Genomic DNA, 16,221 nt, shown 5'->3' with positions numbered 1-16,221 from the left:
TGCTACTGTGTTCTGACAGGGGGTCTGCCCTGACTCACAAGAAGCCATCCATGAGACTCACAGAAGCTGTCCATGAAATTGGCTTCTGTCAAACAAGGACCCGTACACACGGGCCGAAGGTTGGCTGGTATCTACTGTACCGGCTGATTTCAGCCGATATTTGGCCGAGGCTGTCATTTTCAAAAACATTCCATTTGATTAGTTCTTTCGTTTTAACCAAAACATACAAAATTATAGAAACATTCCACAAAAAGGAAAAGAATACCATTTGGGTTGGATGTGTTTGATGAATTTCCAGAACTTGGAATAAGGAAAAGTGACTGAATAAAGGATCCCAGAGCATTGACAATATCCCGGAAAACTTTAGTGGAGTGTTGCTTCATGTCATAGGACTGGCAGAAAGACCTGGGTGTGGAAAAAGTATTCTTGTTATGATTTCTGCATTGATATAAAACCAGTATTTTCAGAACATACAAGGGCTTTAACAATACCAATGTAAAATACACAAATACATAAAAATACTTTGAGGACTCTGCTAAAGTAAGGGGAGATCTTAAAGCAATAGATTTGAAAAATCAGAAGTGTTATATATTGAGGTTCCAAGTCTTTCAGAAAGGTCGGGTTCTATGCATGGATTTAAAGGAGAAGTGTGGAAAATAAAAAAAATACACATATAGGTACAGACTCACATAAATTGCTGCAGCATCAGTCCAATGCTGCAGTCTTTCAGAAAGGTCGGGTTCTATGCATGGATTTAAAGGAGAAGTGTGGAAAATAAAAAAAATACACATATAGGTACAGACTCACATAAATTGCTGCAGAATCAGTCCAATGCTGCGGCGGTCCCCCTCTGGCTCCAAGACCAGGAACTAAGCGATAACATGACCAATGATTGCTCAGTTCTCAGTCTGCTCTGAGCAGAGATAGGTAACTTTCAGTCACAGCTCACTGCTCTGTCCCTCCAGCACTCACTGGAGAGCCAGGCTGTGGAGGGAGCAGGAGCAGCTGACTCAGTCTTTCAGCGGCGTGCTGAGAGGCTGAGCCAGCTGCTGGTCAGGCATCTGGGTGGATCCTGACACTATTGTCAAGATCCTTCCAGAGCCTGTACCAGCTCTGTGACATCAGCCAACAATGGGCCGTTGCCTGCTGTCAGCTGATTCTGGGTCAAAAGAGTGCAAAAGTAAGTGCACTCCTGTGACCAAGAAGACAAGTATGGCCATAAAAACTTTGACCATACCTCTTTTAAATACTTAGAGGGAGGGTGAATGTTTTAATGAATGCAAAGAATAGTTTCACAGTAAGGAAGCAGCACAAAAAAATTATCGAAAGTTTAAGGGCTCTTTCACACGGGCGGACCATTCAGGTCCGCCTGCCAGTTTTTTAGGCAGACCTGAACAGGCGCTCCGTGCTCCTCTATGGATCCACAAATGTCAGCGGTGACATGCCAGCCGACATCCGCCCCGCTCCGATCCGCCAAAAGTGTGACGGAGGAAAACACTATTTTCCATCCGTCTGGCGGATCAGATCGGGTGACAACGGACTCTACGGTCCGTCGTCATCCGATCCCCCATAGGGGAGAGCGGTGCTCCGACAGGTCGGTCCCTGCACAGTGTGCAGAGACAGACCTGTCATCTGCCGGCTCAGCGGGGATCGCTCCGTCGAGCAAAGCGGAGCCTGAAAACGGTCTGCCCCATGTGAAAGAGCCCTAAGACAAACGTGTGAAAAGTTGTTTATAAGCAGAGAAAAGTTTGTAAAGGAGTTCATATCCAAACAGCCTAAAAGGAAGACAACAAAAAGAAGCGAATTGCTAAAGCCTTTGTACAGTAGGCAAGAATGAGAATTTTCTATTGTATCCTGTAGGAAATTGGTAAATTAAAAAAAACTGTAGTTTTTACAGCAGACTGGATTAAAGCTAGTCTGTTAAAGATAAAACATAAGTAATGAAGCATGCTGGCTGATCCTACGCCAGGTGTAAAACACATGAATTAATTTTCTTTTATTGATTTTCGTTATTTGATTAGGGTCCATGCTGTAACATAAAAGTTCTAAAGCTTAGGGGTTTAAAAGACCACTGTTATCACCTGCTGGTGACACATGGAATTACAAGACTACCATAAAATACGCATGGGAACAATTTCACTGGGTGAAATCTGGTAACAACAACAGAGATGGCAAAAAAATAAATTGGAAGGCTTGGGGCTTCACAATATTACTACATAGAGCGGTTCGAACCAAACCAAGATTTGTTGATGAAAAATGTATTTAAAATCCAAATCCAAACCATAGGGTTAACATGATCCAACCACTGAAATTGGATTTTCTAAATCTGTCTATACGCCTAGATTGTAAGCTCTAATGAGCAAGGCCCCATATTGAACTGTATTGTAATTGTACTGTCAGCCCTCATGTCGTAAAGCAATGCGCAAACTGTTGGCACTATATAAATCCTGATAGCCATCGGATATAGCTTTGAGATGTAAATCATTTACCTGAGAAGCTGAGGCTGGACACAAAGCCTATGTATGGACTCTACAGCTACAGCTCGGAGCCACTGTGGTTTATCAGCATCCAGGAATTTCACTAGCAGCGATAAAAATATTTCACACTCTGTCACCTAAAAGAGTTCAGGTTAAATAGGTTAATTTAGCACAATTTGAAAGAAAATTACCATTTGTGTTAAACCAAATAGGAATCTTTAAAACCACAAGTAATAATATTGTATCACGCACTGTTGTGTTTTGGTGCAGTTTTCGAGTTTTTGTTTCACAGGTACAAAATGCAGCAGAAGCAAAACAGAAGCACAGTAAAAATGCATACAGTAGGTGTTTGCGATATTGTGTTTTTAGCATGACAGCATCGCGCTGATTCTCGGCGACATGGTGCCGAGAGCTTGCCGACATCTCGCACTCACTGGAATAGTGACAGCACATTCCAACGTGCGCGTCATAGAAGCGACGGGAGATCCGACTTGGATTCCCGCCAATTCTACACGTGTGCGGCGTTTGTTATGAATCCTGAGGGGGAAGTCCCCGCCGGATTTTAAATAAAAATTCGGCATGGGTTCCCCCCTCTGGAGCATACCGGGCCCTTAGGTCTGTTATGGGTTGTAAGGAGAGCCCCCCTACGCTGAAAAAAACGGCGTAGGGGGTCCCCCTACAATCCATACCAGACCCGTATCCAAAGCACGCTACCCAGCCGGTCAGGAAAGGAGTGGGGACGAGCGAGCGGGCCCCCCCCTCCTAGGGGTACATCGTACCCCTACCCATTCACCTGGAGGAAAAGTGGTAAAAACACAAATAAAAAACACAGGGTATTAAAATATTTTATTAGTCTGCTCCGGAGGCTCCCCCTGTCTTCTTTAGCTCTGTTTACCAGGGGGGGGGGATTCTTCTTTCACGTCTTCGGGTGGGGGACGCTCTTCGCCGCCGTCCGGTTCTCTTCCACCGCCGGGGGGGGTCGATTTTATAAAAGCGCCCACTCCTCGGCGGGTTTCCTCCGACGTCTTCGGCGGGGGGTGGTGTGCTTCTTCTTCCGCTATCCGGGGGGGGTCTTCTTCGGCTATCCGGGGGTCTTCTTCACTCTCCGGGGGTCTTCTGCTATGTTCGCCGCTCTCCGCTGTTGACTCGGCGCACCCCGGTTCTTCCTCCAGCTGTCCGGTGCCTTCTCCTTCAGCGCTGAACGTCTATCTTCTTCTTCCGTGCTGTGAGGTATTCTTCTTCTTCCGGGCTGTGACGTCATCTTCTTCTCTTCTCCAGATGTTGACACGCCGGCTCTTCTCGCTGAAATGACAGGTGCGCTGCTTTCATCGGACCTATATAGGCCTCACAGTCCCATCATGCTCTGTACCTACCCATGTGATACCTACCCTACGCTCGTCCCCACTCCCTTCCTGGCCGGCCGGGTAGCGTGCTTTGGATACGGGTCTGGTATGGATTGTAGGGGGACCCCCTACGCCGTTTTTTTCTCTCCTTACAACCCATAACAGACCTAAGGGCCCGGTATGCTCCTGAGGGGGGAACCCATGCCGGATTTTTATTTAAAATACGGCGGGGACTTCCCCCTCAGGATTCATAACAAACGCCGCACACGTGTAGAATTGGCAGGAATCCAAGTCGGATCTCCCGTCGCTTCTATGACTGCTCTGTCTCCATCGCGGCAAGCCAGCTCGGCGCTGGCTCCCGCGATGGGGCTCGTAGGTGCTCAATCTCGCTGAGAAAGGGAGCGAGATTGACACAATATCGCGTTCACCTACTGTATGTGTTTTAAACGTGCTTTTGCAACAGAGCAGTGTGAAAGTAGCCTAATGCCGCGTACACACAGTCGGCTCCATCTGACTTTTTCTGGTTCTTAATTTTTTACTACAAGAAAAGTTCTTGTCGGAAATTTCCGATCATCTGTTTGCAATTCCGACGCGCCCAAAAAAAACACACAAGCTCGGAATCAAGTCAACGCATGCTCGGAAGCATTGAACTTAATTTTTCTCAGCTCGTTGTGGTGTTGTACGTCACCGCGTACTTGACGGTCGGAATTTTGTGTGACCGTGTCTATGCAACACAAGTTCGAGCCAAAATTCCGTTGGAAAAAAAACCACGTACTTGACGGTCGTAATCTCCGACCGTGTGCCAGTCTTTATACAGATTATATACACAGATATGACTAATGCTGGCCATACACTCTACGAAAAGTCGTCTAAACAAACTTTCAAAAAACGAACGTTCGGCCGTGAGCGCAAACCATAGTGCCATCATGTAATGACCGATAAATCGTCCAGTGGACATAAATATACATATACTTAGTGCAGAAAGTTAGGACGGAAAACACATTAACCTTCCGATTTATTGTTCGTTCGGCAGAAAATTTCCAAATGTGTCCTTCGTTTTTTCGGCTCAAAAACGTCCCAACGATTATCGATTTTGTGCCCATTAACTGTTCAAAAAAACGAAAGAACTGTCTGAACGACCGAATTTCGGTCGAATTTTCGTATAGTGTATGGCCAGTGTAGTAAACAGCCTGCTAGAGAGAACGACACCCTTCCTTCACAATCTATACAACTTCAAAGGCTAAGGTAAGTCTGTCATAATGTGCTAGCATGCAATTATGGCTTAAACTGTCCAGGGTCCCCCCCCCCTTTTTTTTTTATGCAGTTTACTACCGCTTCAAGGAGAATCACCCTTCTCTGTTTGTCCTGTTTACCATTATGAATGAAAGTAAAAGAAAATGCCACATTTTGGGTTGTCCCCAGGAAAGTATAGAGGAGGAAGTCTTCCAATGGGGACACTAGTTTTGGGGAACCGAGGGGACCCAAAGGGATTATCCTAAATTTGGAGGGCTTTCTTCTCACTTTCTGATTCGCTAAGGGACAGGAAGTCAAAGTAAATCTCCGTAGGGACACAGATGGCGAAAATCTCACAGGGATTAGAACCCTCCCTTACTCTATCCAAAATGCAAAAAAATGGTTTTGCCCATAGTTCTACTTTAAGGCAAATACCTTTAGCCTTTACAACCACTTGAAAGTAAAAAGGCAAGTTCAGAATAAAATCTGAATTTTAACCCACATAACATGGCAAGTCAGATGAGTTTCTTCTGAAGCAAACACCAGTACAAAACTGAGGAAACCTCAACCCACCATAATCTCACAAGGAATTCAAAACGTTAGGAACAGAGACAGGGACAGGAAAGCTGCCTCAGCTCTAAAATAATAACTATCTAAGGAATCGCCATATACTGGCAAGACTTGAATAGCAGGGTCATGTGTAAAATAAACACAGAAGGGTAGTCATTGCTGACTGTAGCACTGTCACATCAGAATAGATAATGAACAGGGAAACTGCGTTCCTTGGCTGACTGGACAGGATTTTTTATATCTGGCCTGAATCTATCAGCAGATGTAGATGACTAAGTGACTTCAAAAAACATAGTGCTGTCACACAAGAATCATCAGTATTAACTGGAAACCCTGCACTCAATGGCCGACTTGGAAGACATCCTGAATTCCAAAAAAACAGGTCCACTCATGTGAGGACACTAGCAAAAACCGAGACATGATGGCTGTGGGTGGGGTTATCCTGCTGACCAACTTTTCTTTTATTGCCAGTGTCCATTTCTCCTGTGAGTAACAGATATCCAACAGCCTAGAAATTCCCATGTTTCTCAATGGAAAAGAAAAAATAAATAAAATTACTCTTTTTTTTTTTCTATGAAACCTTCCCTTCTTTGGGGAGAGCCAGTAACGTCACTTCCAGGTTCAGTGGAAACCGTAAGTGTGGTAAGAAACGCCATCTGAAGATTGGGAACACTGCCTTTTATGGTTTTATTTTATTTAAATGCATAACGTGTAGTATTTAAAGCTTTTTAATATACATACACGGGGTTGTGCTATGAAATGTGGCCCTTTCTTTTGAGCGATATATCTGCAGTGGAGATGGAGAGGAGTAGTCTCTTAAAAAAGACTCCATGAGAAATATGGCCACTAATACCGTGTTTCCCCGAAAATAAGACCGGGTCTTATATTAATTTTGGCTACAAAAAACACACTAGGGCTTATTTTCAGGGAATGTCTTATTTATTTATGGTATGTACAAAAAAGTTTCCCCCCCTGTCAGCTCTGGAGTCAGCATTGTGAAATTCTGTAATCCCAAAAATAAACCTTTGTTTAAAGACCCTATAAAATGATGTAATCCGTTATGTAAAAAGATAATATGTGCAGTGTGTCTCCTTGTGTAACATTATTGTGGAAAATACCTTACTTACAGTGCCGCTTACGTGAGCCGCTGGAGCTCTTCTTCCCTACTCCAAATACTGCAGAGGGAGGGGCCAAGATCCCCAATGACGTCAGCCCCACTCTTAAATACTGCAGTGGGAGGGGCTTGATAACGTTTTATTGGGGAAAAAAACAGCTGACATCAGCCGGGAGGAAAGGAGAAGAGCTCCGGCGGGTCACGTGAGCGCCCAGCAGTGCTGTAAATAAGGTATTTTCCACAATAAAGTTACAAAAGGGAGACACACTGCACATTATATAATCTTTTTACAGAACGGATTACATGTTTTTACAAGGACTTTAACTAGGGCTTATTTTTGGGGTAGGGCTTATATTGCAACCATCCCAGAAACTCACGCTAGGTCTTATTTTCGGGGTAGGGCTTATTTTCGGAGAAACAGGGTAGCTGGAGGTGGAGTCACACCAGTACTTTGACCAAGTGTAAGTAACCCAACGTAGGTCAAAGATTAAGAGGAGGCATGGCACATAGTGGATTGTAACTTTTGCCATGCAAGCACTTTTAAAAAGCACTCTACGGAAGATTTATTGTCTTAAGTCGCGCAATAAGCACATTCAATAGGACTTTTATTAAGCCAATTTAAGGACTTGAATTATGTACTTTTGATGCAATTTGGATTTTATGTCACGTAGGACTGTTTAAAGTTGTTTAATGTTTATGATCAATTGCTACTATTTTTGAATAGGTTGATTTAAATGAACAGTGCACCATTATTTTTGGTTTGCCATATGGGAGTGTGTGAGTACACTGCATTAATGGGAGCAGCGGTTCCTGTAACGCATAATTTTATCAGTCAGTGTTATTTCATGATTAGAGTTTTATTCATTTATTTCCTTTTTCTAGTACATAGTAGTGCACATGTACACATATCACATTAAAGTGGATGTAAACCCGATTTTTTTTTTTTTTTGCTGTCACAATGTAGAGCAGTTGTCTCCAAACTGTGGCCCTTTGCTTGCCTGAATCCGGCCCTTGGAGCACTATTCCTCCCACTATTCTTCCAATTGACATCAACAATGGGGCACCATTTCTCCCACTGACATTAACAATGGGGCACGTTTCCGCCCAATGATACCAACCATAGGGCACTATTCCTCCTTCTGATACCAAATGGAGCGATGTTTGCTCCCACCGATGCCAGAAAAATTTCCTCTCCTGCTGGCCACAGTCCGGCCCACCTCAAGTCTAAAGGACAATAAACTGGCCCTTTGTTTAGAAAGTTTGGAGACCCCTGATGTAGAGTATACGATTTACTATCCATCTGTGCCCAGTCTTGCCACACAGAGTTAATCTAGCTCTGAGAAATCCTCTTTTATTGTTCAGTGAAATAAAACGGACTTACAGAGAAAAACCTTATTCCGTTCCGCCCCCTTGCTGTGAGTGACAGGTTATTTACATATCTCATGCACTAGCCTGAAAACAGGCATTCTTTTTTAATTCCCACCCCCACTCCTTTTCTGAAGTCATGTGGTTACTTTTCTGAATTTTGACTGGATCTTAGTGATCATAGCAGAATTTAGTGTAAGGAATACACAGGAGAAAATGCATATTGACAAGGCGAGTGTAGAGGTGGGCGCGAAGTCTACTGACATCACGACTCCACCCACCGAGCTCCAGACAACAGAGCCACCCACAGAATCTGCAGTTTTTCAGTTCTTATAACAGAAAGAGGGGAGACATTTGACAGGTAAGGATACATGCAGGAGGCATGTACAGTATATCCTTATAGATCAGCACTATAGGGAGAGGGTTTACATCCACTTTAAGGGGGGGGGGGAAACGATTTTTCTTCTAGTTGCAGATATATCGATACCCCTACATACTTCATTTGTTAGTATTATTTGTTATATATTTGTAGTATATGCCAAAACGGCAACAAATTATGTTGTGTATTGCAACAATTACAGAAAAAAAAAAACACATCAAGTTAGCTTACCAGAAGGCCGTAAAAATGTTTGATGAGGACCGAAACAACTCGGAGCAATCTCATACAAATAGGAAAATAAGGTTTTTCAACTGGAGCAGGTGAAGAATTACTACTAGAGCCTTGCCGGAACTTAATATTTGGAGAAAACAGCTTAATCACAAGTGGGCACACTCTTTCTTTCAGGAGGAAGCTAAATTCTTGATGCTGTAAAAACAAGAGATATCAAGTAAACACAATACGGAAACCGCACAGAAGGAAAAAAAAAATTAGACAAGGTAGCCTGCAGATAATAACAAAAAAGCCAGTAAAGACATATGTTTTTTTTTCAATACCATTTTTATGCAGAAAGGGGCAGGAAATGTAAAAAAATGACTTAATGTGAAAATATGGGGTTGATTTACTAAAACTGGAGAGTGAAAAATCTGGTGCAGCTCTGCATAGAAACCAATCAGCATCCAGGTTTTTTTTGTGAAAGCTTAATTGGGTAAACAGAAGTTAGAAACTACCATGCACAGCTGCACCAAATCTTGCATTTTGTCCACCAAGACCACAGTAAGATCCCGTTCACACCTGTGCGATGCGATTTGACAGTTCCAAAATCGCATAACAAGTCACCCTCCATTGCCGCCAATGGAACCATTTATATCATTGCGACTCATGTCACAGTGATTATAAAAAAGTCTGATGGACTAGTCTGTACACACGATCAGACTTTGCTTCATCACAGGAGATGACCTCGCAATCTGACAGATTTTAAGTGTTTCTGCAAAGAAGAGTGGGCAAATATTGCCAAGTCAAGATGTGCCATGCTGATAGACTCATAGCTAAAAAGACCGAGTACTGTAATAAAATCGAGAGGTGCTTCAATAAAGTGTTAGTTTAAGGGTATGCACACTTATGCAACAATATTATTTTTACTTCTCTTTTTTTTTTTTTTTATCCAGGTTCTTACCAGGGATTTGGGATACACCTACACCTACGTCACTACGGTGTCCTGAGTACGGGGAGAGGAAATTACCATTAACCTGCCATTAATGATGCCAATTGTGGAAATTGTATTCCTTTTTTTTTTCTTTTTTTTTCCAATTATTCTTTATTTTTTATTTTTTTTAACCCAAAATACAGTGTTTACAGGATTACTCACTTTTGTGACATTAAAGTGCGTAGTTCATGCAGCAAAATACATAATCATCGTCAACCATGATTGTGATATAAATACTGTACAATGAGTTGTCTTAACCCTTCCCGCCCTCTCCATTGTCTTTCACCCTCCTCCCTCCCCCGACCCCTCTATCCCCCTTCTCCCACCTCCCACCCCCCATCCCCCCCTTCTCCTACCCCCTCTCTGCTCCCCCCAATATAACTCTAACAATGCATCTCTGATATCCTCTTAACGGACCAACCGAGGTGGGAGAGGGAAGTTGCCTCTTTCGAAGCTGCAACTCGTAGTCTTTATTTCTTTTTTTTCTCTTTTTCCTTTCCCCTTTCTTCCTTCTTTTAGACCCTTCCCTTTTCCTTTCTCTTGAGAGGGTTTTATGATATTTATCTTGGTTTTTGGTTGTTGGAAATTTGTAATTGGGGGAGATTTCTAACGGTGATAGTCTTTTATCTCTACGGAGGGAGACCTGTGTGTCTCAACCAGGGACCCCACACTTTTTCTACCTTTTTATAATTGCCTTGTTTGATGAAGACCACTCTCTCGCTCTCAATCAACATATTAATAGTTCCAATCCAGTTCCTAACTGATGGAGGGTCGTGTGCTTGCCAACGTAACGCAATTAATTTGCGTGCCTGACATATGAGCAAGATCTCCTGTATCCTTACATCTGGGTCACTCGTCTCTCGTTTTCCAACCTAATTGGAACTTTTTTTTTGGCGTATAATAGGCCCGGTGCAATAAAAACAGGTGAGACATTCTTTGTGCTGGGGCAATGGATACTAGAGTCCCTCTATTTAGGATCCTATTCCATCGCTCCTGCGTTATCGGTCCCAAATCCCGTTCCCATCTCTCCTTATTTTTAAGCAAACCAGATTGGTTTATAGTTCTGGTCCCCAATTTATTGTACATCTCTGAGATAAACCCTTTCATTGAGTCTCTTTGGGCTATTTTGTTAAGAATAGGGGTCTGGATCTTATCTAACGATTGAGACTTAAACTGAGCCTGAATGGCATGTCTGACCTGAAGGAATTTAAAAAAGGTTTTATTTGGGATATTAAATTCTTGTCTCAGATCTGAGAAAGATTTCAATATATTTCCCACATATAGCTGGGCGAGGCGCGTGATTCCCTGTCTCTCCCAGATATTGCATTTTCCCACTCCCTCGATTTCTGAAAAGTTTTTATTGTTCCAAAGGGGGGCTAGCTCGGTCACTCCAAGGTATCCCAATAGAGCCTTTGTTGTCCTCCATACCTTATTTAATAGATTTATGGTCGGGCACTTATAGGCAAATGAATTTGCCTCCAGAACTTCAACTAGTGTTTTATGCGGGGCTCCTGTTGTCACCAGTCTAAAGCGGTCTTTTCTTTGGTCTAATATTCCGCAACCTGCAATGTGCTGTAGCTGGGACGCCAAGAAGTAAATTCTCGGTTGTGGTACCGCCATCCCTCCCTCCCGACCGAGAGCTGCATGGTCCGCAGCCCAATTCTGATTAAACTGCATCTCCCGGCCGCGGAGAGAGGGAGGCGGCCTCAAATGTCCTTCTTTTGCCTCAGCTTTAGTAATAAGGGGGCCAGGTTTGTAGCGATGTATTCATTGATATCCCGGGAAATCCATATCCCCAAATATTTAAGTGTGGTCAGGATTTTTAACTGGGGCATATCAGCCAGTGGCGTAAATTGCATCGTATCCATTGGAAGCAGAGCCGACTTGTCCCAGTTAATAGTTAATCCTGACAACCTACCGAACTCCCTAACCATTTGAACTACTGGGACCAGTGAGTTATTGGTGTCACCTATAAAAAAAAGGATATCGTCTGCAAACAGCGATATCCTATCTTCATCTGGGCCCCTTTTAAATCCCAAAGTGCCTTCCTTAAGCCTGGCTTTCATAGCTAAGGGTTCCATAGCCAATGCGAATAGGAGTGGGGACAGAGGACAGCCTTGTCTTGTTCCCCTCTCCAATTCGAATAGGTCCGACACTTCACCATTTATCTTAACTTTTGCGCATGGTTTGTTGTATAGGAGCTTGACCAACCTAGTAAAAGGTTGGACCGAACCCAAAGCCTTCTAATACCCGCCACAAATACATCCACTCAAGGCTATCAAACGCTTTAGCAGCGTCTAACGCCAACAGTGCCCTGGGGCCCTCATTATCGGTGGGAACCTGCATATTTAGAAAAACCCGTCTTATATTTAGGCTTGTCGACCTATTAGGAATAAATCCAGACTGGTCGGGGTGGATAAGGCTCTCGATACACCCAATCGTGTTGCTAATACCTTTGCCAGAATTTTTACATCCGTGCAAAGTAGTGATATTGGACGATATGAAGAGGGATCAAGTTGGTCTTTTCCCTCTTTATGGATTATAATGATTGTTGCCTCCATCATGGAGGGAGGGAGATGTCCTTTAGAGAAAGCATAGTTCAAAGTGTGTAGTAGCTCTGGCAGCAATATGTCCCCATATTGCTTAAAGATTTCAATTGGAAGCCCGTCTGGGCCTGGCGATTTGTGGTTAGCCATTTCCGCCACAGCACACTGCAGTTCTTCCAGCGTGATCGGGGATTCCAGTTTCCTTTTCTCCCTGTCTGGCAGATTTGGGAACAGTAACCCCTGAAAGAAGGCCTCCATATTTACATTCTCGCCTTTTGATTTATATAGGAGTTTATAGTACTCATGAAACACGTACCTTATCCCCCTACCTTCTGTTATAATTTCACCAGCAGGGCCCCTAATAGCCCCAATATTAGAAGAAGGGGTATTGGTCGGTACCAAGAGTGACAGAGCACGCCTCGCCTTTTCTCGTTCTCCAAATTGAAGTTGTTTTTGAAAAATTTGGCGGTTCTCAACCTTTCTCCTGATTATTGTTTTGTAGACCTGCTGTTTTTCCAGCCATGCGCCTTGTGTACTTTGGGATGGATTTTCTATGCAACACTGTTCTGCTAGTACCACTTCGGTCCTGGCCTCTTCTTCCCAATCTCTAGACTCCCTTTGCATTCTTGCTACCTTTTGTATCAACAGACCACTCAAGTACGCCTTCAAGGAGTCCCAGACCACCCCAGCCTCTGCCGTGCCCGCATTAATGTGGATATATTCCCTCAGACTATCTGATAGTACTTGTGATTTACCGATCAACTCTACACCTAAAAGATTTCATATATTTCAGTTTGTTGTTCAATGGAGTTGTACAGTTTATAGGTCACATTAAAGGTGGAAAAGGTTCTGAAATGATTGATCTTTGTATTTTTTTTACATCACGGAACCCTGTAATTTTAATAGGGGGTGTGAAGACTTTTTATATCCACTGTAAAAACAAATCAGCAATTTCAATTTCCATATATCTATTTCATCAGGTTTATCCAAACCTAGTAAAAAAAAAAAAACTGAACGATGTGTGTGGCCAGATCAAGGACAATAAACTGTATTTGAGTAAAGACATTTGTTAATGGTATTCGTACAAAATGTTGAATTTTGAATCCTCGCATTAAAATGATAGGTTGTGTATTTGAGTTAAGGAGCTAAAAGTTAGAAAAAGATTATGCCTAAAACGTACAGTGTTTTTTCCAGCAGATTGGAGGAAAAAACAAAGTCTAGATTTCTCAGATTTTGAAAAGGGGATCTTTAAAGGGGTTGTAAAGGTTTGTTTTTATTTTCTAAATGGGTTCCTTTAAGCTAGTTCATTTCCCTTCTAAATGTTTTTTTTCTTTGTCTGAATTTCTCACTCCCTGTTTCTCCTCAGTAAGCGGTTCTGGCTGACTAACCCCCAGCCAGAACGGCTCGGATGATGGTGGAAAGCTTACCGAGGAAAAACAGGAAGTAAGAAATTCAGACAAAGAAAAAAAACATTTAGAAGGGAAATCGAAGGAAAAGGTAGGTGAACCAACAATGCACTAGCTTAAAAGGAACCTATTTAGAAAAAAAAAACCTTTACAACCCCTTTAAGCACCATGATATGCATGTTCCATTAAAGCAATTATTTTTGCCATTAGAAGGTACCTACGTGTTTATGTTAAAGCAACCAAATTTGTTCCCATACCTATTCATTTATAATGTTCACAAGCGTGTACTGATATTCATTTAAGTTTTCCTAGAGTGGTCTACCCCATACATTTGCATTTTGTAAGCTTTGGGGACAGACCACCAAAAGTGTAGCCTGTCAAATTGTGAAATGGCAACATTCTCCAAGCATGTAGCTGTAAAATTCCGATGGCATATTTTTGTACATAATTTAAAACATTTCCATTAGTGTTTAGGATGGGTTAACATCTGTTTTGGGCTACACAGCCATTGATAACCAAGGCTAGCATGCTAAGAGATGCAAAAAGTAGTAAACTACTTTAAGCTTTTAAAGGGCAAAGAAGATTAGGTCAGTAAACAGTCAGCTGAAATAGTGCATTCTGTTATCACATACTGACTTTAAAAATTACGGTCGTTTTACTTTTTTTTAAACAAATGTTACCTCTGAACTTTGCATGTTTTAAACACTCCAGCCTTACCTGTAAGAAAACCTGTGGAAAATCATTAAGGACCGATTCCAAAAGTTCCAGGCCAAATGTCCGTGTCATTTCGGTCATTCCCACCAGCCAATAGGGAGCATCGGCATTTACCAGCTGACATAGATCCTAAAAAAATAACAAAAACAACATGTAGTTTGCATACAAGAAGATGTATCATTAAAAAAAAAAAGTTCAATTATCCTATGAGAATGTATAATTCAAATCAGCCAGATACGAATCAAAAACCAAAATGCAAATTGTCAATCATCAAATCGTTCTCTTTTGCATCATTAGTTTGCCAGCTGCGAAACACAATTTATGTGAAGCAATCGAAAGTGCCTGATCCAACTTGCTGGATTTTGTGTACAAAAACAAAACAAATGATGGCACAATTGTATGCGCAGCGGCGGCTTCAGTGTGTGTGTGAGAGTGTTCAGGAGAGGAAGCAGACAACGGAAGTCCCATATTAAGTATGGGTGATGTCACTTGCCAGGCATTCCACAGCCAATGTAGGATTTCTCTCTCTACACAGCATCAGCCGCTGGAGACCTGGACCGGACCGGCTTCAGAAAAGGTAAGTATAGCATTTTTTTCTTTACAGGGCTAGACAGATTAGGCTTATGCCGCGTACACACGATAATTTTTCGGGTTCTAAAAAATTACGTTTTTTTTTTTAATGTCATTAAAAACGATCGTGTGTGGGCTTCAGAGAATTTTCCGGGTTCTAAAAAATGGGCAAAAAAATAATTTGAACATGCTCTATTTTTTCACGACATTTTTAACGTTGTCGTTTTCAGGTTGTAAAAAATGGTCGTGTGTGGGCTTTAATGACGTGAAAAATCTGCGCATGCTCAGAAGTTATGAGACGGGAGTGCTCGTTCTGGTAAAACTAGCGTTCGTAATGGAGTAAGCACATTCATCACGCTGTAACAGACAGAAAAGCGCAAATCGTCTTTTACTAACACAAAATCAGCTAAAGCAGACCTAAGGGTGGCGTCATCCGAATGGAACTTCCCCTTTATAGTGCCGTCGTACGTGTTGTACGTCACCGCACTTTGCTAGAGCATTTTTTTCACGATCGTGTGTGGGCAACGTCGTTTTAATGATCAAGTTGAAAAAAAAAGAGATTTTTAATACAGCTTACCTGTAAAATCTTTTTCTTGGAGTACATCACGGGACACAGAGCGGCATTCATTACTATATGGGTTATATGGAGTACCTTCAGGTGTAGACACTGGCAATCTCAAACAGGAAATGCCCCTCCCTATATAACCCCCTCCCATAGGAGGAGTACCTCAGTTTTGTAGCAAGCAGTATGCCTCCCAAAATGGTCCTCAAAAAAGAGGGGTGGGAGCTCTGTGTCCCGTGATGTACTCCAAGAAAAAGATTTTACAGGTAAGCTGTATTAAAAATCTCTTTTTCTTTATCGTACATCACGGGACACAGAGCGGCATTCATTACTATATGGGATGTCCCAAAGCAATGCTTACAATGAGGGGAGGGAGAACATCTCCAAGACAAAAGGATTTAATTTAGAGATATACTCAAATCATAATAAATCCAACTTAGTTGAGAAAAATAATTTTTAAATTTTAAATTTAACTCAAAAAAGAGGAGCCCCCGGAATCCGAGGGTCTCAAACTGCAGCCTGCAGCACTGCCTGCCCGAAGGCAGTATCAGTATTCCTTCTTACGTCCAACTTGTAGAATTTTGTAAACGTGTGGACAGAAGACCAGGTTGCCGCCTTGCAAACTTGAGCCATAGAGATCTGGTGGTGTGCTGCCCAGGAGGCGCCCATGGCTCTAGTAGAATGAGCCTTTAATGATACTGGAGGAGGCAACCCTTTCAAGCCGTAGGCCTGAGTGAT

The 16,221-nt window shown here is 42.5% G+C and overlaps 1 protein-coding gene across 4 annotated transcripts in view; it reads right to left on the bottom strand.

The window, feature by feature from the left end:
• The window catches only part of MON2 (MON2 homolog, regulator of endosome-to-Golgi trafficking), a 209,976-nt gene that overhangs the window by 139,034 nt on the left and 54,721 nt on the right, over positions 1-16,221 (bottom strand). For all 4 annotated transcript variants that reach the window (XM_040344211.1, XM_040344213.1, XM_040344212.1 and 1 more), the window contains exons 7-10: positions 14,355-14,480; positions 8,713-8,907; positions 2,490-2,614; positions 266-405 (exon numbers count right to left, since the gene is read on the bottom strand). In XM_040344211.1, coding sequence (XP_040200145.1) covers positions 266-405; positions 2,490-2,614; positions 8,713-8,907; positions 14,355-14,480 — 586 coding nt within the window. The remainder of the gene's footprint in view (positions 1-265; positions 406-2,489; positions 2,615-8,712; positions 8,908-14,354; positions 14,481-16,221) is intronic.

Source organism: Rana temporaria, chromosome 3, assembly GCF_905171775.1.
Source record: "Rana temporaria chromosome 3, aRanTem1.1, whole genome shotgun sequence".
Lineage (NCBI taxonomy): Eukaryota > Metazoa > Chordata > Amphibia > Anura > Ranidae > Rana > Rana temporaria.
The sequence above is the reverse complement of the archived record's forward strand: the minus strand, read 5'-3'. Positions and strand labels throughout refer to the sequence as shown.